This window comes from Maniola jurtina, chromosome W, assembly GCF_905333055.1.
Source record: "Maniola jurtina chromosome W, ilManJurt1.1, whole genome shotgun sequence".
NCBI lineage: Eukaryota > Metazoa > Arthropoda > Insecta > Lepidoptera > Nymphalidae > Maniola > Maniola jurtina.
Genome location: NC_060057.1, coordinates 7,112,280 through 7,136,057, shown reverse-complemented (window position 1 = coordinate 7,136,057; position 23,778 = coordinate 7,112,280). Strand labels below are relative to the sequence as shown.

The 23,778-nt window shown below is 37.1% G+C and overlaps 2 protein-coding genes, 1 long non-coding RNA gene and 1 pseudogene across 4 annotated transcripts; 1 reads left to right on the top strand and 3 right to left on the bottom strand.

Annotated features, from left to right (window-relative positions):
- Positions 1 to 637: 637 nt before the first annotated feature.
- LOC123879756 lies at positions 638 to 5,342 on the bottom strand. Of its 2 annotated transcripts, XM_045927664.1 has the most exons (4): positions 5,163 to 5,342; positions 2,419 to 2,454; positions 2,138 to 2,247; positions 638 to 1,662 (listed from the first exon to the last, which is right to left on the bottom strand). In XM_045927664.1, exons 1-4 carry the CDS (start codon positions 5,240 to 5,242, stop codon positions 653 to 655), a joined length of 1,236 nt encoding a protein of 411 aa, XP_045783620.1. In that variant the 5' UTR covers positions 5,243 to 5,342; the 3' UTR covers positions 638 to 652. The 2 variants fall into 2 exon arrangements, with proteins under 2 accessions (XP_045783620.1, XP_045783621.1); XM_045927665.1 differs by lacking the exons at positions 2,138 to 2,247; positions 2,419 to 2,454 and having other exon boundaries at positions 5,163 to 5,341.
- A 1,305-nt stretch (positions 5,343 to 6,647) lies between these two features.
- Positions 6,648 to 13,288, top strand: LOC123879862. Its single transcript, XM_045927751.1, has 7 exons — positions 6,648 to 6,761; positions 6,847 to 7,026; positions 7,666 to 7,740; positions 8,672 to 8,746; positions 8,901 to 9,039; positions 9,248 to 9,563; positions 13,121 to 13,288. The coding sequence occupies exons 1-6, from the start codon at positions 6,648 to 6,650 to the stop codon at positions 9,538 to 9,540; spliced, it is 876 nt and encodes a 291-aa protein (XP_045783707.1). The 3' UTR covers positions 9,541 to 9,563; positions 13,121 to 13,288.
- A 3,414-nt stretch (positions 13,289 to 16,702) lies between these two features.
- Positions 16,703 to 19,253, bottom strand: LOC123879861 (annotated as a pseudogene).
- An 81-nt stretch (positions 19,254 to 19,334) lies between these two features.
- Positions 19,335 to 23,554, bottom strand: LOC123879960. Its single transcript, XR_006799120.1, has 5 exons — positions 23,322 to 23,554; positions 22,926 to 23,141; positions 22,276 to 22,386; positions 21,077 to 21,121; positions 19,335 to 19,708 (listed from the first exon to the last, which is right to left on the bottom strand). It is a non-coding gene; the product is annotated as an uncharacterized LOC123879960 (long non-coding RNA).
- Between the last annotated feature and the right edge of the window lie 224 nt (positions 23,555 to 23,778).

Sequence of the window (23,778 nt, the reverse complement as noted above, 5' to 3'; positions counted from 1 at the left end):
GAATATACAGAGTATCTATTATTACGAGATACAGTAATTATTCTATTTTTTCAAAAAAATCTTTAGAAAAAACTAAGGTTCCTACAGGATATATACAAAACACTAAAACCTGCCCGATGAAGTCATGGAAAAACAAATAATAAACTTTACACATTTGCTAGGCAAAAAATGTTTGCCAAAAACCTAGCAGCCGCAAACATTTCTCTTAGTCCGGTGTTAGAACTTAAAAATCAGATACAAAACTATTATTACATTCTTAATTTATGCGTAATCTGAGTACGAGTTTTATAGTATTCACACAGCGAAAATATTGTAATGAACTATCAAAACTCACAAAAACCGTCCAAGTTTTCGTGTAAACTCATACTAGGAGTACAGGTTTTAAATTAATCAATCAATCGAGTCAATCGATTTTTTATTATTATATAACTAATTTTATTTACTTAGAACAAAACTATGTTTAAATTAGGTTTAGTCTTGTTATTATAAAATAAATACTAACCAGTAAACACAATTAAAACAAAGTGAATTAGATCAACAGAGAAAACAAAACAACTATAATATTACTGAATGAAAAAAAATTAATTAATTAATTAAGAGAACACAAAATATAATTATATAAATATATAAAAAAAAAATATATAAATTACCATTAACTTTGCACATTGTCTTCATTCTGTACTACAGAATTGCCCAAGGAAGTCTGAACTTCACGATCTGTTTTAGTTTTATACTGCACTTCGTTTTCTTTTTTCTGTATACAAATATTCGTCAAAGTGTTACCTATTTTAATAATAATTTCAATGTCACCTGTACCAACTCTATCAGTGTTTTTATTTTTAACATTGGGATTATCTACATTAATAACGTGTGTTTTGCTTGTATCTATGTATGTGGTTTGCAAAGAGGTCTGGTTTAAAAGAGGCCCCTTCCTAAAAAAACTTACTTTAGAAGCTGTAAGATTCTTCAAATCTGTATTTTTAGTTACGACCTCACCAATAGCAGCAATATCAGGTGTGTTTTCATCAATAGTATAAGACACTTGCTGTGAGTTAGATAAAGCTCCTTTATTTACAGCAAGTTTTGCTTTCTTACACATTTCAATAGATATGTTTAATTTGTTTTTGTTCTTCTTGTTCAATTTGCTGAACTCTTTTCTCATTCTTTTAACATTTTTCCAACTTTGACCGATTTTGCTATCTGAATTAATATTGAAATTTTTCCCATTTTCTTTATCTGAGGAAACATCATTTGTTATAGGTGGTTTGCTACTTTGCAACTCTTTAATTCTCGAACTCCTACGAGGGTTATTTGCACTATAGTCTTCATCATCAATTAAAAAATTAAATGTTTCTATATCCATAGGGCCTACAGCATTTTCAAGACTTTTATTTGTTTCTATTTCTGGCATTTCTTCAATTTTGTCCCAATCATCTTGTTGAATAGTCAATTTTATGGGTTGTCTTGCTGGTACTTTTACCTTTTGATTTATAGTATGTACTTGAATTTCACTTGTGATCAGGTGTTTCTGTGGTGCTGGCTTGACTGTTTCTTCAGTGCATTGTTGAGAACTAGTTGCTGGAGCTGAAAACTGATTTTCAGAACTTGCTAAACACTCTTTGACACGTTGTTGTTCATCAGTATCCATGGTAAAATAATCCACTGAAATACAAAACACTAAAATTAAAAAATGTAATGATATTGTGTCAACATAGTAAACTGGCAAGTATATAAACAGTGTTTTTTAATATTATATTACATTTTATTACATTGTAGGTACTTTTTGAAGGTTTCAGAAGAAAAAACCATCAACATAATATAAAATAACTAGCTGATACCCGCGACTACGTTCGCGTGGATGTAGGTTTTTAAAATTCCCATGGGAACTCTTTGATTTTCCGGGATAAAAAGTAGCCTATGTGCTAATGCAGGGTATCTACATTCTAAATTTCAGCCCAATCCGTCCAGTAGTTTTTGCGTGAAGGAGTAACAAACATACATACACACACACACACACACACACATACAAACTTTCTCCTTTATAATATTAGTGTGAAGTGTGATGGAAAAAAGAAAAAGTCATTCCATGCTGTGTTTTAGCTAGAAAAGTTAGTAAAAAAAAAACTTGTGAACTCACACTGTATGTCAAATAGAGATTCGAAGGTATGTCTCAATTTAATAACATGTGATGCACATGAAGGACAGGAGCGTCGTATCTGCCAACAAGTATGGCATAATGTATGTCCATATTGATATGTAAATTTTATCTGTGTACATTTATTTGTCTATGCCCTATGCTCTCTTGTGCCCCTTGTCTCGAACTGTCAAAGTGGTGAAATATAGTTGCTCGTTTTTAATTAGAATTCTCGTTTTAATTCAAGTACCGAAACCTGCGACTCTGCCTGTTACAACAGTCCACATGTCGCTGTAGTTGGAACTAGATAGAATTTACAACTAAAAACAGAATAAACAGTGGCTTCAATATATCAATTAGTTTTTTACCTGTTCATTCTAAAACAAGTTTCTGAGTAAAGTATATTCTATTCTACCTATATCATCAGCATTATCATTAACTAATGGGCAACTCACTACTGATAATGGGACTCCTCTCAGAATGAGAAGCATTTGGCCATAGCCCACCACTCTGTCCAAGTGTGAATCTGCAGGTTTCACACACTTTTGAGAACATTATCAAGAATTCTCAAGCCTGCAGGTTTCTTCAATGACTTTCTAAGCAAGGACATCGCACTGGCGCGCATAACAAGGGACCAAGTAAGTGTGCTTATACTCGGTGTAAGCACACTTTCTTCATTAGTCGCATGTTGACTGCAAAGCTGTCAAGACGCCTAAATGCGCGATCAAAAAATGCCGAAATAATACGTTAACGACGCAGAAATGAGATGGTGTGACTTACCACCGGTAAGTTAATTTTATTTACGTAAGATAACATGCGAAAAAGTGTAAAATACTTAGTAAAACCATTGAAAACACTAGAAATATCTAAAATTATTTACAATGTTTCCATTCCTTTCTCTCACGCACATCGGAAAGAGACAGATGGAAGGGCGCGTCACGAATGTCGGAAAAACAAAACTATGGAGTAGCTTTTTTTTGTTCAATGTAAAGTCTATTGGCCATTATTGTATCACATTTATTTTATTACTAGCTGTGCCCGCGACTTCGTTCGCGTGGAATAGCTCTCAGCGCGCTTTATATAGCCACGGACACTCAGGCGCGAGGCGTGTATCTGTACGTTAAAAATGTTCGCCGTGATTTTTAAATTGACATAACTTTTTTATTTATGAACCGATTGACATGAATTAAACACTAAATGTTAAGTGAAGCTTATTACAATATATTAGTGACAACCGTATCTAAATCGAATAAGCCGTTTCTGATATTAGCGTGCACAAACACACAGACAAACAGACAAAAAAAAAATTAATTACAATTTCGGGTTTGGCATCGATATAATAACAACCCCTGCTACTTTTTTTTATATATTTCCATTGTACAGACACCACTTTTCTACAATTTTATTATATGTATAGATCTTTTGACGACCTCCGGTGCGCAGTGGTAGCGCGGTGGATTTGTATGACGAGGGTCCCGGGTTCGATGCCCGGCTGGGCCGATTGAGATTTTCTTAATTGGTTTAGGTCGGCTGGTGGGAGGCCTTTGGCCATCTTGATTCCAGGCCCATCTTGAATCCGCCATTTTGGTTTTATTTTTCAGCTCCCTGTCAATTAGATGAAGTTCTGAGTGACATTTGTTCGAGCACCCCCCACCTATCTTCAATACCCTGGCCGTGCTCCTCACCGAAATCCTCAATCATCAGCTCTATCCATATTTTTCCTCCGAATCATTTTTTGTCCTCTATACGAAACCATCGGTAAAAAAAAACATACAAAATTTTACGGAAGAGGTGATCAAATGAGTCAGTCAGTCAGTCAGTCAGTCAGTGAATCAGCACGAGCAGAATAGTATATAGTATAGATATAGTATAATAGTTTCATATTTACAAAAACGAAAAATCTCTCAAAGAAATAACAAAAGTTAATAGTGCTACACTACTCCATTCCATTTTTTGTTCAAGTTTGCTTCTAAAATCACCTTATTCAGCTTCGAGTGCAATAATCGATTTACATTGCGGCTTAATCACTGAGGTTAGTTTACAGGACTTGAATGTTAGCGGGAATGTATAAATGCAGCAGTTGAAGCAAATAGGGTGAATTTAGAAACGTGTGCCATGTTTGGGCTCTTGTGTTGTATGCCACGATGTGTCCATGCTTAGAAAGTCATTGGGTTTCTTCATGATGTTCTCCTTCACAGATAAAGTGATATTTAATTGTTTAAAATGCACATGACTCCAAAAATTTTGAAGAACATGCCCGGGTCAAACTCCTGAATAGGAGGCCAACTAGGTTATCAACTCTTAAACCTATACATTAAGTAGAGAAACCGACTGACTATATGTCAAGAAAAAGTGAATTCTTAAGTGTAAATGTTAAGTTATTTAGTTAAAAATAACTATTATACAATATATACAGATGCATCAAAATCCAAAGAGCCATACCACTTCAGCATTTTATGATTCACAAAAAAAAATAGTTAAAACTTTTAAAATTGACAATGTATGTTTTACTTTTAAATCTGAGTGTTGAGGAATCTATTTATTTCTATTGTACATACATAATATTAAGAATTCACAGTTTCTAATTGTTACCGATTCAAAAAGCGTTATCCTGAGTTTAGAATCCAAACAAACTATACTTAAAAACAAACAAACTATTACTATAATAAAATTACATTGTCAAAATGGAAGTTTTCTTTTGACAATAGAATTAGAATTATTAGATTAGTTATATAATTATAAGTTGTTAATAGTCAAATTCACAATGATTGGGAAACTACTTAAATTTTATATTATAGCTGGTGGGTATGTACATACATTAATTATTAAGGGTAAGTAATAAAAGCAATGTCTGCCAGTATCACAGATTACAATTTAGATAATGGTCTGAATACATAATATGTAAAAATAAATTGTGCAGGTACCTAAATTATAGGTCTTGCATTACAATTTCTTTACTGTAAAATAGCCTGTTGATATTTATGTGTAATCTAAAATTGTATCAGTACTTTAGCTTTAAATAACTTACCAATTAATACAAGTTACACTGTCTAACTGATCTGTTACATATTTTCTTAACTTTATTATGTCCAAGTCCTTTAAATTCATAGCTGCAAGTTCCGTAGCATTGAAATTAAGCCAGAAGTCTGAAGAATAGAGATACTATTTGCGAGATTTTTCAAACACAATCATACGTAGTGTCTTAGTATCCTCTATCAATCTGTAAGCACCAGGGAACACTAGTAAATGTTTTTTCCACCTGTTATATTTGAAATATTAGGTATAGAAATCAAAATGATCAAAAAATACATTTTTCGCGGCATCTTTTTAACACCCAATGAGGTTGAATTACTCATTCCGAAAAAGTTGAAATGCTACTCCCATTATTTCACCAAGCAGCCAAACCTTTGTTTTCAATAATAAAATAGTTGAATTTGATATAGAACACAACATATGGACAAAACAAACAATCTTATTTTTGACCGTTACCTATCAATACAAATGCCGCCAAGATGAGCCCTTACCATTATATCAGGAATTTGTCTTGAAAACAAGACGGCTAGTAGTTTACTGCTATTAGCTTTTGCAAAACAACATTTTTCTTGATGTAAATGTAATTTACTATAATTACGATTTGCAAAGAAAAAACGATCTTGACAAACAAAAGACGCCGTGAACGATCATAGACCACAAAATTTCCACCTTTTTGACTTAATTATTTAGTAGTCTATGATTATTAGACCCCAATCTACACTATCAACTGACATTTTACTCTTCGAGTCTTCAGTTCAGTTCAGCAGTGCGATTGTGTAAGGTTTAGACCATCATGATTATTTAAAACGATTGGTCATGTGATCGCTAACGTCAATTCGAATTGTATAAAAATGGCCATCAAAAAAAGACCGAAAAGTGACCGGTGGCTTAAAAACGTATCATAGAATTGCGTTTTATTATTACAAATAGCATTTTGTGAAACTCAATTTTTATGTTGTTAAGAATTAAGATGTATAATAAAACAATGCAACTTTTTAGGCTAACTTATCATATTTTATCATAAAAATTTACTTTCATAGCTTACAACATTGAATTCTAACGTTAATATCAGTTATGCAAAATCAATAACTAAACGCAGCGAATGAATTATAATCGAGTTTACTAATTCTCAACAGTAGTTGGCGTTAGTGGACTTATTTTTATTATCTGTCTAATGGTAAATGCGATGTCATGTGTCAATGTAAGTGTCAATATCAATGTATTTACTCATATTTACTGGTATTTACGACGTGATTTATTGAAATTTGAATATTTAAAACAAAATTGAATTGAAAAGTAAGTAAGTTTTACCATAATTCAAATCTTTCCTACACAAATTAAATAAAAACATACCCAAATTTTATTATCTTCATAACAACCATCCCTTATTTCAGTGCCCAAGGCAAGAGTTGTATCATTGGCCCAAGTGGAGGCACTATTATGCCTCCTTGAAACCCACGTTGATATAGCCCGAGGGCGCATGATAGGGGGCGCTTTGGCTAGCCTAAGAGTTGATGAGTTTTGGGCCAATGTCGCCTCAAATCTCAATAGTCTTGGGGATGGGGCCACCAAGTCACCAAAAGCTTGGAAAACGGTAAGCAGTGAGGCATTTGATAAGTGAAATGGACTAAAAACGTAAAAAAACACACTAACAAATTAAATTTTATCATATTATCCAGTACTGGTATGAACTGAAATATAAGGCGCGCAAGCGCGAAACTGCGCTACGGCAGCATGCCCGCGGGACGGGTGGCGGGCCACCAAAAAAACCTCTGTCTCTAACGGAGGTCCGTATTTTGCAGATAGTCGGAGAGGTATCGTACGCAGGACATCCGCAGGTGCAGATACCTCTTCCTAATGTAAGTAGTAGTCTTTGAACAATGTATGTTATATACAACCTATGGATCTGAGACATGGTCGCTAACTATGGGCTTCATGAGAAAGCTCAGAGTCACTCAGCGGGTGATGGTGAGAGCTTTTTTTGAAGCCTCTCTACATGATCAAATCAAAAATGAAGAGATCACTGACATACCAAGATTGTGGCATGTGGAACTGAGAGATGACAAATATAGGCTGATATAACCACACTAATATTATAAATGCGAAAGTGTGTCTGTCTGTCTGCTACCTTTTCACGGCCCAACAGTTTAACCGATTCTGACAAAATTTGGTACAGGGTTAGCTTATATCCCGGGGACGGACATAGGCCACTTTTTATCCAGGAAAATCAAATAGTTCCCACAGGATTCCTAAAAACCCATCCACTTAACCGATTTGTATAAAACTTGGTACCGAGGTAGCTTGCGTCCCTGTTATTGGCATAGGCAACTGTTTATCCCAGAAAATCAAAGTTCCCATGGGATCTTTAAAAACCTAAATCCACGCGGACAAAGTCGCGAAGTCGCGTAGGCATCCTCTAGTAATAAAATATAGTAGAACCTGCAACTCTATGCAGTTGTATTCAGAAATTATTTATGTATAAAGTTTTAAATTTTCAGCTGCAAAATACGGAGTTATTCGATACACAGGTGACACCTCAACCACCGTTAACTCAATTGGCTGACCCTTCCCGCGTAAGTAAAGAAAACAAACAATATGTATGAAAAAATCAGAGATTATTATAACTAACTATGGGCCTCATAAGAAAGCTCAAAGTACTCAGCGGGCGGTGGTGAGAGCTTTGCTTGAAGTCTGTCTACATGATCAAATCACAAGTGTAAATTAAAAATTTTCAACACCCCCGACCAGTGAAGGTTACAGTAACTAGAAAAGAGCTGATAACTTTCAAACGGCTGAACCGATTTTCTTGGACTATTCCGCGCCTACGATCCAAAGTATTTGAGTTTTCCAAAACATCATTTTCAAATAAATAATTATGTATATCTAGGCAACGTCCATCTTGACAGCTTGACATTTGTCAATTGACACTTGAATATTATGAACCTAAGGGTTATCTAACCTTCTTTTCTACAAGAAAACTAGAAAGGAGCTGATAACTTTTAAACGGCTGAACCAATTTTTTTGGATTATAGCTAAGAACACTCTCGATCAAGCCACCTTTCCAACAAAAAAAAACTAAATTAAAATCGGTTCATTCGTTTAGGCGCTACGATGCCACAGACAGATACACAGATACACAGATACACACGTCAAACTTATAACACCCCTCTTTTTGGGTCGGGGGTTAAAAAATGAAGTGATCACTGACATAGCAAGACTGTGGCATGTGGAAATCTCTACAAGAAACCTATTTACACCAGTAGATGTCTATTGGTAAACGATGATGATGATGAGGGCTGCAACAAAAGAATAAATTAATGAGAATATATTATTATTATATAATTGAGAATAAATAAATTAAGAAACGAGATGAATAAATTAATTTTCTTTCTTTCTTAAAAGAGATGACAAATATAGGCTGGTACATGATAAAATATAGTAGAACCTGCAACTCTATGCAGTTGTATTAAGAAATTATTTATGTATAAAGTTTTAAATTTTCAGCTGCAAAATACAGAGGCATTCAATATACAGGTGACACCTCAACCACCTTCAACTCAATCTGCTGTCCCTTCCCGCGTAAGTAAAGAAAACAAACAAAATGTATAAAAAAATCATAGAGATTATTTGTAATGAAAACTAAGTTCATTATTGTTTATACTAAACTATATTATGCTTGCAACTTCATCGGTGTGGACAATGCAGATTTCAAATTCCTTTTTTATCCCCTTAGGAGATAATATTTCAAAATCTGTCGCCCACTCCACCTCCACCTCTGACCCCACCGCCTGAGTCTTCTACAGATGATTCTGTAGAAGTTGGTCCAAGGAGTGGTCGCACAGCAGAGCAAGCCAGGGCCCCTCGACGACCTTGTAAGTACCAATACTATATTATACATAAAAAATATTATACATGTTTAAATATATAGTTTGGATGTATTCCTATTGCTAGGAGACTAGTAGAGGATACTATTGCAGTGGTCACCACTGGTGTAGGTTTCGTCAAAATATTTTCGTTACAAATAAGAGACTATTAGTACCATTCACATAGAATTATCATCTTAATTTTCAATAATTTCAGATCGGAGGCGTCGTTATGAGGACCCACCTGTGTGGGCGCAGAGATATGAAGAGCAGCGCCTCGAAATCGACCGCGATCGGGCACGCAATCTAGGGCGCTTAGCGGACATCGCTGAACAGGGGCTGCAAATCGAGAGAGATGCAGCGCGCTATCTAGGACGCTTGGCTGACGTCGCAGAGCAAGGGCTGGAATTTGAGAGAAATCGGGCGCAGCAACTAAGCCACTTAATAGACATCGCTGGACAGGCAATGCAAATATTAAATAGGTTTGCTGGAAGTGATGATGCAGCTTAAGGTGGAATGTGCTTGCCTAGAAGGTACCTATTCACTCTTCTTTTGTAAGTCCCGATGCAGCTGATGGTGGAACGCGCTTGCCTAGAAGGTACCTATTCACTCTTCTTCTGAAAGCCCCGATGCAGCTGATGGTGGAACACGCTTGCCTAGAAGGTACCTATTCACTCTTCTTTTGAAAGCCCCGATGCAGCTTATGGTGGAACGCGCTTGCCTAGAAGGTACCTATTCACTCTTCTTTTGAAAGCCCCGATGCAGCTTATGGTGGAACGCGCTTGCCTAGAAGGTACCTATTCACTCTTCTTTTGAAAGCCCCGATGCAGCTGATGGTGGATCGTGCTTGCCTAGAAGGTACCTATTCACTCTTCTTCTGAAAGCCCCGATGCAGCTTATGGTGGAACGCGCTTGCCTAGAAGGTACCTATTCACTCTTCTTTTGAAAGCCCCGATGCAGCTGATGGTGGATCGTGCTTGCCTAGAAGGTACCTATTCACTCTTCTTTTGTAAGTCCCGATGCAGCTGATGGTGGAACGCGCTTACCTAGAAGGTACCTATTCACTCTTCTTTTGTAAGTCCCGATGCAGCTGATGGTGGAACGCGCTTACCTAGAAGGTACCTATTCACTCTTCTTCTGAAAGCCCCGATGCAGCTGATGGTGGAACGCGCTTGCCTAGAAGGTACCTATTCACTCTTCTTTTGAAAGCCCCGATGCAGCTGATGGTGGATCGTGCTTGCCTAGAAGGTACCTATTCACTCTTCTTTTGTAAGTCCCGATGCAGCTGATGGTGGAACGCGCTTACCTAGAAGGTACCTATTCACTCTTCTTCTGAAAGCCCCGATGCAGCTGATGGTGGAACGCGCTTGCCTAGAAGGTACCTATTCACTCTTCTTTTGAAAGCCCCGATGCAGCTGATGGTGGATCGTGCTTGCCTAGAAGGTACCTATTCACTCTTCTTTTGTAAGTCCCGATGCAGCTGATGGTGGAACGCGCTTACCTAGAAGGTACCTATTCACTCTTCTTCTGAAAGCCCCGATGCAGCTGATGGTGGAACGCGCTTGCCTAGAAGGTACCTATTCACTCTTCTTTTGTAAGTCCCGATGCAGCTGATGGTGGAACGCGCTTACCTAGTAGGTACCTATTCACTCTTCTTCTGAAAGCCCCGATGCAGCTGATGGTGGAACGCGCTTGCCTAGAAGGTACCTATTCACTCTTCTTTTGAAAGCCCCGATGCAGCTTATGGTGGAACGCGCTTGCCTAGAAGGTACCTATTCACTCTTCTTTTGAAAGCCCCGATGCAGCTTATGGTGGAACGCGCTTGCCTAGAAGGTACCTATTCACTCTTCTTTTGAGAGCCCCGATGCAGCTTATGGTGGAACGCGCTTGCCTAGAAGGTACAGTCGACGTCAAAAGTCCATATAGAATAAGTAAACAAGTTGCCTTGCATGCACTCTGTCACGCACACACTTGCACTGTAATATTATACAAGTCATTCAATTTGTAAGCCTGAGTAATATCTAAAAATTTCATATATAAAGCAAAAGAGTTGAATGGCGCAGCGCGGGGGAACCCGGACTGCAAACGCGACGGTTTCTGGTTCGAATCTCGGGTCCGTGTAAGCTTTTTTCTGTTTTTATTTTTTTAAATGATACGTTTAGACTAATAATAGCTTAAGTGGGTAGTTTAAAAAATCGCAGTTACGAAGTTAGATAAAATATGGTCACTGAGTACCGACGGACAAAAGATTTTGACAGTCGTTACTTGCAAAGGCTACAACATTAATTCATGTTGTTTCTTGAGTGTTGAAAACGTTTTATTTTACTTGTCTTCAAGAATAATGCAGGCTAATGTGTATTGTTGATAAAACTGATTTTGAACATTTGCAATGAAACTGATTTCACCGTGAGTATTGTTTTTATTGTTAGATAACGTGTATTAGGTTAAGAAATTATGTTCATAAACATAGCATTACATAAAGTTTTGTGAGTAAATAATACTCGAATACTCGAATAAGTGATCGAAGGAATATCCATAAAATTTAGACAAGAAACTTAGTAGGTTAAAGTGTTGTTTTATTTGGTGTTATATTAATCTCACTGTTTGGTTTTTAGTGGATCACCGAAAAGCGTTGGGGGTGTCGCGCCGCGAAGAAGAAGGTAATTTAACATCTAGATGGCGAAGTGGCCACCCGCGTCATATTAATGATTCACAGCGGAGATCTATGGTCGAACAATATGAAAATGTTGTCCCAAACATGGAATCTGGACGGATATCTGTCAATATGTGGGGCTGGATGAGTGCCGCTGCACCTGGTGAACTAGTGCCAATTGCAGGGCGCCCCACAGCTGCACATTATGTGGAAGTGTTACGTGACAGCATGTTGCCGACTGTGTGGTGTGTGTATCCAGTTGTTAATATTCCACAACTATCTTTTGTCCATGATAACTGTCCTGTGCATCGAGCACATATAGTGCGTGATTGGCTTAATGAAAACCCAGACATAACTATTATTCCCTGGCCAGCAAGATCACCAGACGGGATCTGCGAAACGAGAGGACTGCAGAGGAATTAGAGGCTCACTATATGGAAGTGTGGGAGAATATTAGAAGAACGGATAATATCTGTTTCAATATAGTCGGATCCATGCGGTGGCGATTGCTTGCTGTTATTGAAAATAGTGGAGGTTATATTAAAATACTTAATACCATTTTACTTTTTAAGTCTTTAAACATAGAACATAAAGTATTTTCTTTTCTTAACTTATATTATGTTAATAATATATCTTACTAAAATTAACAGACAACAAAAGCAGCGCCGCCGAATGATTACTAGTTTTTGTAAGGTTTAGCTTCAATTTTCTTTTCTTTATGAAAACGATTACTTAAGCTATAACCTTTAAAATAGATTGAAAAAAAATAGCTAATATTATCTATTTATTACTTTTTAGCAAATGTAAAAAGATAACAATGAAAAAATCACAATAAAGTCGATTATCTAGTAAAAAGTGTTTTTTTTCTTATTTACTCTTTTTATAATATCAATAAACAATAATTATATAAACAAAAAGTCATTTTATTAAAAACTAAAAAAAATGCAATAAGAGATTCGAACCTAGATCATTTGGAGCTAATGCATTGTGTGCCGACTATGTTACTACGACACTGAGAGTGAGTATACGCAGAGATATGAAATAAACAATCACTAAAGTCAGTAGATAGGTCGAGTAGGAATAGAAAATTATTTTAAACTTAATGGTTGTTGTCTTAAGGTTGATATTGTAGACATTTTATGGAAGTATTGAACTGAAATCGTTTGAACCTTATGTAGTTTACTTAAGGTTGATAATATTATTGACAGTTAATATTTATTTGTGTGAGTGAGCATGCGAGTGATTCAAAGCATTGCTTGCTGCACGGTTTTAGCCTTTAAGCTATGTATGGACTTTCGACGTCGACCGTACCTATTCACTCTTCTTTTGAAAGCCCCGATGCAGCTTATGGTGGAACGCGCTTGCCTAGAAGGTACCTATTCACTCTTCTTTTGAAAGCCCCGATGCAGCTGATGGTGGATCGTGCTTGCCTAGAAGGTACCTATTTACTCTTCTTTTGTAAGTCCCGATGCAGCTGATGGTGGAACGCGCTTACCTAGAAGGTACCTATTCACTCTTCTTCTGAAAGCCCCGATGCAGCTGATGGTGGAACGCGCTTGCCTAGAAGGTACCTATTCACTCTTCTTTTGAAAGCCCCGATGCAGCTTATGGTGGAACGCGCTTGCCTAGAAGGTACCTATTCACTCTTCTTTTGAAAGCCCCGATGCAGCTTATGGTGGAACGCGCTTGCCTAGAAGGTACCTATTCACTCTTCTTTTGAAAGCCCCGATGCAGCTGATGGTGGATCGTGCTTGCCTAGAAGGTACCTATTCACTCTTCTTTTGTAAGTCCCGATGCAGCTGATGGTGGAACGCGCTTACCTAGAAGGTACCTATTCACTCTTCTTTTGTAAGTCCCGATGCAGCTGATGGTGGAACGCGCTTACCTAGAAGGTACCTATTCACTCTTCTTCTGAAAGCCCCGATGCAGCTGATGGTGGAACGCGCTTGCCTAGAAGGTACCTATTCACTCTTCTTTTGAAAGCCCCGATGCAGCTAATGGTGGATCGTGCTTGCCTAGAAGGTACCTATTCACTCTTCTTTTGTAAGTCCCGATGCAGCTGATGGTGGAACGCGCTTACCTAGAAGGTACCTATTCACTCTTCTTCTGAAAGCCCCGATGCAGCTGATGGTGGAACGCGCTTGCCTAGAAGGTACCTATTCACTCTTCTTTTGAAAGCCCCGATGCAGCTGATGGTGGATCGTGCTTGCCTAGAAGGTACCTATTCACTCTTCTTTTGTAAGTCCCGATGCAGCTGATGGTGGAACGCGCTTACCTAGAAGGTACCTATTCACTCTTTTTCTGAAAGCCCCGATGCAGCTGATGGTGGAACGCGCTTGCATAGAAGGTACCTATTCACTCTTCTTTTGTAAGTCCCGATGCAGCTGATGGTGGAACGCGCTTACCTAGTAGGTACCTATTCACTCTTCTTCTGAAAGCCCCGATGCAGCTGATGGTGGAACGCGCTTGCCTAGAAGGTACCTATTCACTCTTCTTTTGAAAGCCCCGATGCAGCTTATGGTGAAACGCGCTTGCCTAGAAGGTACCTATTCACTCTTCTTTTGAAAGCCCCGATGCAGCTTATGGTGGAACGCGCTTGCTTAGAAGGTACCTATTCACTCTTCTTTTGAGAGCCCCGATGCAGCTTATGGTGGAACGCGCTTGCCTAGAAGGTACCTATTCACTCTTCTTTTGAAAGCCCCGATGCAGCTTATGGTGGAACGCGCTTGCCTAGAAGGTACCTATTCACTCTTCTTTTGAAAGCCCCGATGCAGCTGATGGTGGAACGCGCTTGCCTAGAAGGTACCTATTCACTCTTCTTTTGAAAGCCCCGATGCAGCTTATGGTGGAACGCGCTTGCCTAGAAGGTACCTATTCACTCTTCTTTTGAAAGCCCCGATGCAGCTTATGGTGGAACGCGCTTGCCTAGAAGGTACCTATTCACTCTTCTTTTGAACGCCCCGATGCAGCTGATGGTGGATCGTGCTTGCCTAGAAGGGACCTATTCACTCTTCTTTTGTAAGTCCCGATGCAGCTGATGGTGGAACGCGCTTACCTAGAAGGTACCTATTCACTCTTCTTTTGTAAGTCCCGATGCAGCTGATGGTGGAACGCGCTTACCTAGAAGGTACCTATTCACTCTTCTTCTGAAAGCCCCGATGCAGCTGATGGTGGAACGCGCTTGCCTAGAAGGTACCTATTCACTCTTCTTTTGAAAGCCCCGATGCAGCTGATGGTGGATCGTGCTTGCCTAGAAGGTACCTATTCACTCTTCTTTTGAAAGCCCCGATGCAGCTGATGGTGGAACGCGCTTACCTAGAAGGTACCTATTCACTCTTCTTCTGAAAGCCCCGATGCAGCTGATGGTGGAACGCGCTTGCCTAGAAGGTACCTATTCACTCTTCTTTTGAAAGCCCCGATGCAGCTGATGGTGGATCGTGCTTGCCTAGAAGGTACCTATTCACTCTTCTTTTGTAAGTCCCGATGCAGCTGATGGTGGAACGCGCTTACCTAGAAGGTACCTATTCACTCTTCTTCTGAAAGCCCCGATGCAGCTGATGGTGGAACGCGCTTGCCTAGAAGGTACCTATTCACTCTTCTTTTGTAAGTCCCGATGCAGCTGATGGTGGAACGCGCTTACCTAGAAGGTACCTATTCACTCTTCTTCTGAAAGCCCCGATGCAGCTGATGGTGGAACGCGCTTGCCTAGAAGGTACCTATTCACTCTTCTTTTGAAAGCCCCGATGCAGCTTATGGTGGAACGCGCTTGCCTAGAAGGTACCTATTCACTCTTCTTTTGAAAGCCCCGATGCAGCTGATGGTGGATCGTGCTTGCCTAGAAGGTACCTATTCACTCTTCTTTTGAAAGCCCCGATGCAGCTTATGGTGGAACGCGCTTGCCTAGAAGGTACCTATTCACTCTTCTTTTGAAAGCCCCGATGCAGCTGATGGTGGATCGTGCTTGCCTAGAAGGTACCTATTCACTCTTCTTTTGAAAGTCCCGAATCACTAATCTCAGTCACCTGTTCCTCAACCTCCCCCATCCTAATCCTTCCCGCAGGAGAAAACCTTGTCTCCAAAAATCCTAATCGAAGGTGTCAAACCTATCAAAGTCAAAGTCAAATATATTTTTAGTATGCTCCTTAAAAAAGCATATTATAACATCGAAGGTTATGTAAACGATAAAAAACCATGGATATTTGACTCGCTCCAACAATGCGTGGGGCTGTAATTGCTTATATAGCATGGCATATAATTATTATTGTAAATAAAACATTTGAAAAGAGCAACCGCAGAGTTTCTTACTGATTTTTCTCGGTAGGAATGGCATTCCAAACCATTGGTAACCACTTATTTGACGGTTCAAAAGCATATACCATAAGGAATCGAATTTATTGAATAAAAACCTGTAATATACATATATCTTTTTTATTTCTCACATTCCTCGAGGCAGGTTATACTGGAAGTGTAACGCTCTAGGAGTGCTCTGTCCTAAGAAAAACAATAAAGTTACATTTAATCCCATCGTAACTATGTAAAAACTTTTAACTTATATAGGTAAGTTAATTAAAAGTTCCTATGTAGGTAGGTAAAACCCTATTGTTCAGAGTTTTATTGCTTTAAGACGGTGGGAACTCCGCGCTCGCCCCCACCCGGTGACGCGGCCAGTAGGGACTACGTAGCATACTAAAATCCGAAATTTGACTTTTCACTGTACAATATTGAAGTGAGTGTAGTTCATAGAGTAGGATGTATATAGGGTATAGAGTTATCACTACCACGTATTTGAAGAGATATGGAAACCAGCGCCCCTGGTGGTCAGTTCCTAAACTAATTTTCTTATGTACATAACTATAGCTATAGAGATTTATGTATAGGTAGGTCTTTCTTTTGAATTTTATTTTTCTATGTAAATTTTGCGGATATTACAGCTCTTTTTGGTAGCTTTTAAAAAATATATTTAACTTTCTAAACAAAAGAGCATAAAACGTGTATCAAAACGAAAAGAAAAAACAAATTTCATTTATTTCTTTTATTATAATAATCATTACAACTTTTTTGTATTATGTCTTCAACATCTATGTCTTTTGTTGCACCATTTAATATTTTATTTGTATTTTTACACCAGCTGAACAAAAATAAATTGCACGAGTGATCCATTATAAATTTGCACAATGCTGAGCCATGTTGATCGCAACTATTCAAAAAATTAAAATCACAATGTACTTGTAATATTGTTTTGATATATGTTTTAATATTATACATATTACTTCGGCTTCTTAAAATGTATGAGACCACATCTTGAATGTTTGAAAACATTTCTACTGCTTGTGTTGATGGGTATGAGAGAAGAAATTTATTTTTTACTCTTTCTTTTCTGAAAGTAAATTCACAATCATTGATATTATTAGTAAAAACATTTTTCTTGCATTTTTCACAATTTTTAAAAACCCTTGTAGCTTTTTTAATAACATACCCAGCAACATATGTTAATATTTCAAATATTTTTATATTGGCCTTTTTGTACTCTAATCCAATCAAGATATGGTCATTTACAAGGTCATTGTAATCAATTTCATTCGGATCACTATTTGAGGAAATCTTTTTCCTAAAAAATATTTTTTTTAAAGAATTTAATAGCATATTCTTCGCCGAATCCGCTTCACAATTAGATCCTTTGGAGTGGCTACTTATATTATTTACTAAGACTGCCGCAAAAGCAATTTCAAAGTTTGCACATGTGGGATTAATATTTCTAGCGCCATGGCTTCGAATTGAGCCAAAGAAATTCTCTAAAGGATCTTGGTTAAAATGCCTCATCCAAAAAGCCCTCAAATTGTAATCCTTATGCAACTTTTCGCGAATGTATTCGACATTTTCAATTGTCCAAATCCAATTATTAATAGATGGCACACTGCTTTTTTTCCCCTCCCTATCTATGAATTTCATCGTTTTTAATGTTCTTTTTGCTTCAATCCAAATTTTTTCATGACTTGATGTTGGCGTCACTGGCCCAAGCAACTCCTTTGATGGTTTTTTCTGAGAATTTCCATAACTGGTCAAACAACTCATCAAAGAACTTGATAATATCAGCTGTGCCTCTGCTTTCCTCAGGAATAATTTTTTTATCTGAAAAATATTTAATGATTAAAAAAATGTTTAAAATTAATGTTATTTACAAGTATCACACTAATATTATAAAGGGGAAAGTTTGTGTGTACGTTACGTTTGTTACTCCTTCACGCAAAAACTACTGAACGGATTGGGCTGAAATGGTGATAGATTATACCCTGGATTAGCACATAGGCTACTTTTTATCCCGGAAAATTAAAGTGTTCCCACGGGATTTTTAAAAAACCTACATCCATGCGAACGAAGTCGCGGGCATCAGCTAGTTGATAATATTATGTTCTATAGTCTTAAATAGACATGACACAAAATTCCTTCTCTATTCTAACAATATGGTCAAACATCTGGCTATGCATCCTCGGCTTGTAAGAACTGTGTTTTAAAACATACTAACAGCGTCATATAGTGTACTCTTCATTTCTTTTTTTTTAAGATTACTTATCAAGTTGACCTCCGAATAAACGGAAAGCTTGTATCAGGAGTGGGTATGACAATAGTGCAATGGGTGGGGATAGAACCTGAGACCCTGTAGCTTGATTATAGCTACAGTTACAATGTGACAATCGCAATCACCTGGTTGGCCGACACTTGCTCACTATTGGCGAATTTTTTTGCATCAAGAATACCATAAATTCAGCCGACCACGATTGCGATTGTAATAATGATTGATGCAGCTTATCCAGAATCAATCTGCAGTTTTCAATTTGCACCTTCAGGCTTTTGAGGCTATAAGTTTGGATTAGAAATAAAATAGTTTCAAAGAGACATTAAGAGTTCCTCACCTGCCAAATATCCCATACACATGGCAACAGAAGCACTGAACACCTGAGTTGCACATAACACCTTCATTTTTTTTATTTTTTCTGGTATTACATGATGGTCAGTTAATTTTGGTAAAAATTTTAACCCTTTATATGCAGGATTTTCCTTGTATAGTGTCACAATATGATCCCATTTCCCTATGGCTTCTTTATCATTAATTTTACAAATAATATTTTTTTTTAGCATATTGTTTCGGATGCCTTTCAGCATATGTGGTATGTCAAAGAGTGGAATAATTTCTTGGTTATTCACTCTAAACACTTTGTGTTTTAATTCTTCTTTATTGTCCTTTAAATCTGTAATTTTAGTTTCGTGTACAAGCTCTTTTATAGCGCTTACATTTGAGGCTCCTTGGTCACAGATGGTGGCGATCACTGTTAAAGCCAGCTGATTGCACTTCACTAATCACTGCTTTTAATTGATTTTTTAATTCGGCTTTTGAAGTGCTTCCTTTACAAAATGTATATGCTAGTGGTTGTTTATAATTTTTTACAACCCCTCTTAGCATAAAAACTAATACATGATCAGCAATTTTATTTTCTGCTTTTTGTCCATTATCCACAAAACCTCTTATCAAATCCTTTTTTTTATTATAATCAAAATGAGGACAAAGAGCCATTTCGTCAAATAATATGACACACAATTTGTCTGTTTCCGACATTTTCGAGCCACGTTTTTTCAAATGTGAAAATATGCTCACATTCACACCTGGTTTTAAATTTGCTCTTGAAATCATGCGACTTAATGTTACTGGGGCAGGTAAAACTATCATGTTCCGTAGCCATCTGTATGCTCTAGGACCCATCTTATAAAATGCTAGAGAAAATATTTTTTCCTCTTTGGAGTATCTCCGTCCAAATTTATCTTTATTTGTTTGGGTTAACTGCATCATGAGTAGAATCATTGCAGCAGAAGTGAAATTTCTTGTAGCTTTTAAAAATGATGGATTCTCCGTTATTTTAAGAGCTTTCTTCCATTTTTTCAAATAGTTGTCCTTACTTCTCTCTATCTTCTTAATTTTTTGCTTAAGAAAAGTTATTTCATTAGACTCGGAAGAACCACATTTAACAGAACCTGCAAATAAAATGGATATTTATTAATGCATTACCATCAATGACAAACCAAATAGTTTTTAGGGTCCCATACCCAAAGGGTAAAAACGGGGCCCTATTAATGTCATTCTGCTGTCTGTCTGTCTGCGTGTCACAAGTCTCTAGCTTGTAGACGAAATGAGTTACAGACCTAAAATTTTGGTAACATAGTGTAAGAACGTTGACCCAAAACCGAATATTGAATTAAAAATTCAATTAAATTATTTTTCAAGGGGGCTTACTCCATAACGAAAATGGAGCCGAAAAAAATATTCTTACCCTAGCGTGTGGGGTATCATTGTCTACAGCTCATTGAGTAGAGAACGAATATTTTTTTCTTTTTTATGTAACATCCATTAGGTCAATTTTTTTTGTATAAACTATAGCCTATGCCACCCGGACCGCTACAATGAATCGATTGACACTTCATTCATCAAAATCGCCCAGTAGTTTAGGCGCTACGGTGAAACACACACACAATCTGAACACAAACATACATAGACTGCTAAAATCATTTTTGCTTTTGGCTTTGCCATAGGTCGGGTAAAAATAAAGAAATGGGAGGCTGTTTAAGTTGTCATTTTTAGACCATTTTTATGACAGGGTCTATCTCAAAGACTAAACTAGTTAGGAATTTGAAATTTTCGTATATTATGTACATATACAGTATTTAAACAACAAATATTCACAAAGCAATTTATAAGCTGTTATCAAAAGAAATGAACATTTTAGGGATCCGTACCTCAAAAGGAAAAATGGAACCCTTTATTTTACTTTCACTTTGTTGTCTGTCTGTCCGTAGTGTCGGTCAAGAAATCTATAGTATAATATTGTAGTCTTTGATCTATAGGGTACTTCCCGTTGACCTAGAATCATGAAATTTGGTAGGTAGGTAGGTCTTATAGCACAAGTTCAGGAATAAATCTGAAAACCGCGAATTTGTGGTTACATCATTTAAAAAAAATGAAAATGTGTTTCAATTTTCAAAATAACATAACTATACCACGTGGGGTATCATATGAAAGGGCTTTACCTGTACATCTTACAGCTTTTAATTTATTTTTATGCAAGTATAACGGTTTTTTGATTTATCGTGCAAAATGTTGGAAAAAATACCCAAGTAGGTACGGAACCCTCAGTGCGCGAGTCTGACTCGCACTTGGCTGGTTTTTTGTTTAGTGTTTTCTTTCACAGTTTGTTGCGATTTCTAGCTTGGAAATAAAATATTTCATACATCCAAAATAACAATGTTGTTCATAATTATGTACAGCAACCTAAAAGAATGATGCTCGATTCGCGCTTGACCACATTTTTATGTGTCTAGACTATCAAATGCATAACATTCACGTACGTTTCAAGACAGGTTGTTTGATTTTTACATTGCCAGGTTTTTTTTCTGTAAACATCTCTGAAAAAAACAACAAATAATTGTTGTAGCTGATCTGACATTGCGCTCTAGATCATAAAGTGGTTTAGGATAAACCAAATAGGCCTAATAAATAGGTTTTATAATAAACTAGCTGATGCCTGCAGACGCCCGCGTGGATTTAGATTTCTGGAAATCCAGTGGGAACTTTTGATTTCCCAGGACGCAACATGCTTTTGTACCACGTAAAAACATTTAAACGGATGATCCTTTAAAAATCCCAAGGGGTCACCAGGATTTCAATTCCTCACAGCATCAGGGTGAGGAATTGGGTCCTCGAGGTCAACAACAAAGTCTTTATTATAAACAGACACTTCAATTTTATTTATTAGTAAGTCTTATTTATTAGTAAGTCTTTATTAATAAGTCTTTAATTATAAACAGACACTTCAATTTTATTTATTAGTAAGTATAGATACTGTACAATAATAAGTCTAGGTATTATAATGAGTAATAAAAAATCTTTTAGGGTAGTATTTAGGCTTTTGATAGTGCTTAACAGATATGACTCTCAAATCTTTATTTGTACATGTAAATATATACAGTACATTATTATCACTGTTTGATGTCCTTACAATCAATTCAAAGGACTTCTCTCTTGTAGGGTAGGAGAGAGAGATATAAATCAATATCAGCAGTAGTGTTTAGTGTCATTCAGGTATACTTAGTCCATCCATACTTAATATTATAAATGCTAAAATGTCTGTCTGTTTGTCTACCTTTTCACGACCCAACAGTTTAACCAATTTTGATGAAATTTAGTACAGCATTAACTTACATCCTGGGGAAGGACATAGGCTTTTTATCTCAGAAAATCAAAGAGTTCTCACAGGATGCTTAAAGGCCCATCCGTTTAACTGGTTTATATGAAATGTGGTACAGAGGTAGTTTGCATCCCGGAAATTGACATGGCACCTTTTGATCCCAGAAAATTAAAGAGTTCCCACAGGATTTTAAAAAACTTAAATCCACGCAGACAAAGTCGCAGGCATCATCTAGTTATATGTAATTCATAAGAAACAAACTATATAGCTTATAGTAACATGTCAAATGAGTTGTTCCAGATTTATCTCCTTAAATGATATAATAACTGTCCAAAAAAGGTCAATTTGTATGATACTTACTGCTAGAAGATGGCTTGCACATATTGATCTCTTCAGCTTTTTCTGCCTGACTTATTTCAACGTTTATATTAGTAACTTCTTGCAGAGGTGTCCTACGTGTTACATGAAATCCTGTAAATATTTAATTATAATATTATGTATCTTTTTCATAACCAAGTCACAATGCAGTGTCTTATTTTTGTACTAGCTGATGCCCGCAGCTTCGCCCGCGTGGATTGGTCAGATCCCCTGCAGCATCAGGATTGAGGAGTTGGACTCCAAATTTTTTATGAAACAATGTCGCAAAGTTCCTCTATCGATTAAAAAAGAAATGACGCAAATCGGTTCAGAAATCTCGGAGATTTCGGTGTACATAGGTAGAAAAACACAACTCCCTTTTTGAAAGTCGGTTAAAAAAGTAGCCTATGTTACACCCTGGTCAATCCTCTACTTGTCTGTGAAAATCCCGTCAAAATCGGTTCAGCCATTCCAAAGATTAGCCTTTTCAAACAGACAGACAGACAGACAAAAATTTTAAAAACGTGTGATTCAGTGTTGGTATCGTTCAAATAACCATATGAGCTTAATATGAGGTAGTTATTTCGAAATTACAGACAGACACTCCAATTTTATTTATTAGTATAGATAAACCATTAGAAAACTTTACTAACCTGGTTAATTTAGTGTTGGCACAGCGTTAGCACATAACCTATTGCTTGTAGTGTAGAACCGAGATTGAAAATGTTGATGACATACTCTCCGATACTTAAAAATGGTCTTGTTTTCCAATGCCAGTATATCTCCACCAATTGCATAGAGCCAAGTCCGAAACCGGTCAGGGTCTTTTTCAGGATTGGGAAAAATGTGTAAGATTGTTCCATCCAATCCTATAAAAACATGTCACTTTTGAATAAACTATATTATTTTAAAATTTCACAGAAAAATACATGCTCTAAGATTTTGTAGGTTAGTTAGGTTATGTTTAAGTTTGCATATAATTGCATTGTATATGGATTGAAATATGAAACGTAGGTGCTAGTGATAGTTTTAAATAAAATTGCACTTACGTGTTTTGCCGCAGTTTGGTACGCAACATTTTATAGTCAAATTATGCGGCATCGTCGGCAGCAAAGACTGCAGTGTGTTTATAGGGTCGGCAGTAACCAAATAGAAAGGCAAACAAAATCCAGTGAATATAGCGTGGGTCAACAATAAAAAGCGGGTCCGTCGGTGTCCAGTTAAAGCAAAGTAGCATTGAATTTAGCAAAGAAATATTAGCGCACAAGTTTACTCTATGAAGAAATTATTATTATTTTTTTTTTTTTATGGCGCGGAGCTGCACCAGGTGGGCGCGATTTACTTCGCCAATATCGTGTGGGATTGAAGAGACACGAGAACAGTTGGTGATAGCTGAGAATTTCGAGCAGCTTTTTTTGGGTAATTTTATAAGTGGCAGGTTTTTTCAGAATATGTTAATTTATAGGGTTAGTTTCTAGCCTGGAACAACACAATATATAAAATACA

What these genes read in the sequence shown, in the direction of transcription:
- LOC123879756 (XM_045927664.1), bottom strand. Translation starts at nt 5,242, where the DNA reads ATGAATTTAAAGGACTTGGACATAATAAAGTTAAGAAAATATGTAACA. An exon ending in AGTGTAACTTGTATTAATTG is followed by an intron (nt 2,455 to 5,162) that starts GTAAGTTATTTA and finishes TTCTGTTTTTAG; the next exon opens with TTGTAAATTCTATCTAGTTC. An exon ending in ATCTCTATTTGACATACAGT is followed by an intron (nt 1,663 to 2,137) that starts GTGAGTTCACAA and finishes TTTGTATTTCAG; the next exon opens with TGGATTATTTTACCATGGAT.
- LOC123879862 (XM_045927751.1), top strand. Translation starts at nt 6,648, where the DNA reads ATGATAGGGGGCGCTTTGGCTAGCCTAAGAGTTGATGAGTTTTGGGCC. An exon ending in CACCAAAAGCTTGGAAAACG is followed by an intron (nt 6,762 to 6,846) that starts GTAAGCAGTGAG and finishes CATATTATCCAG; the next exon opens with TACTGGTATGAACTGAAATA. An exon ending in TGCAGATACCTCTTCCTAAT is followed by an intron (nt 7,027 to 7,665) that starts GTAAGTAGTAGT and finishes TTAAATTTTCAG; the next exon opens with CTGCAAAATACGGAGTTATT.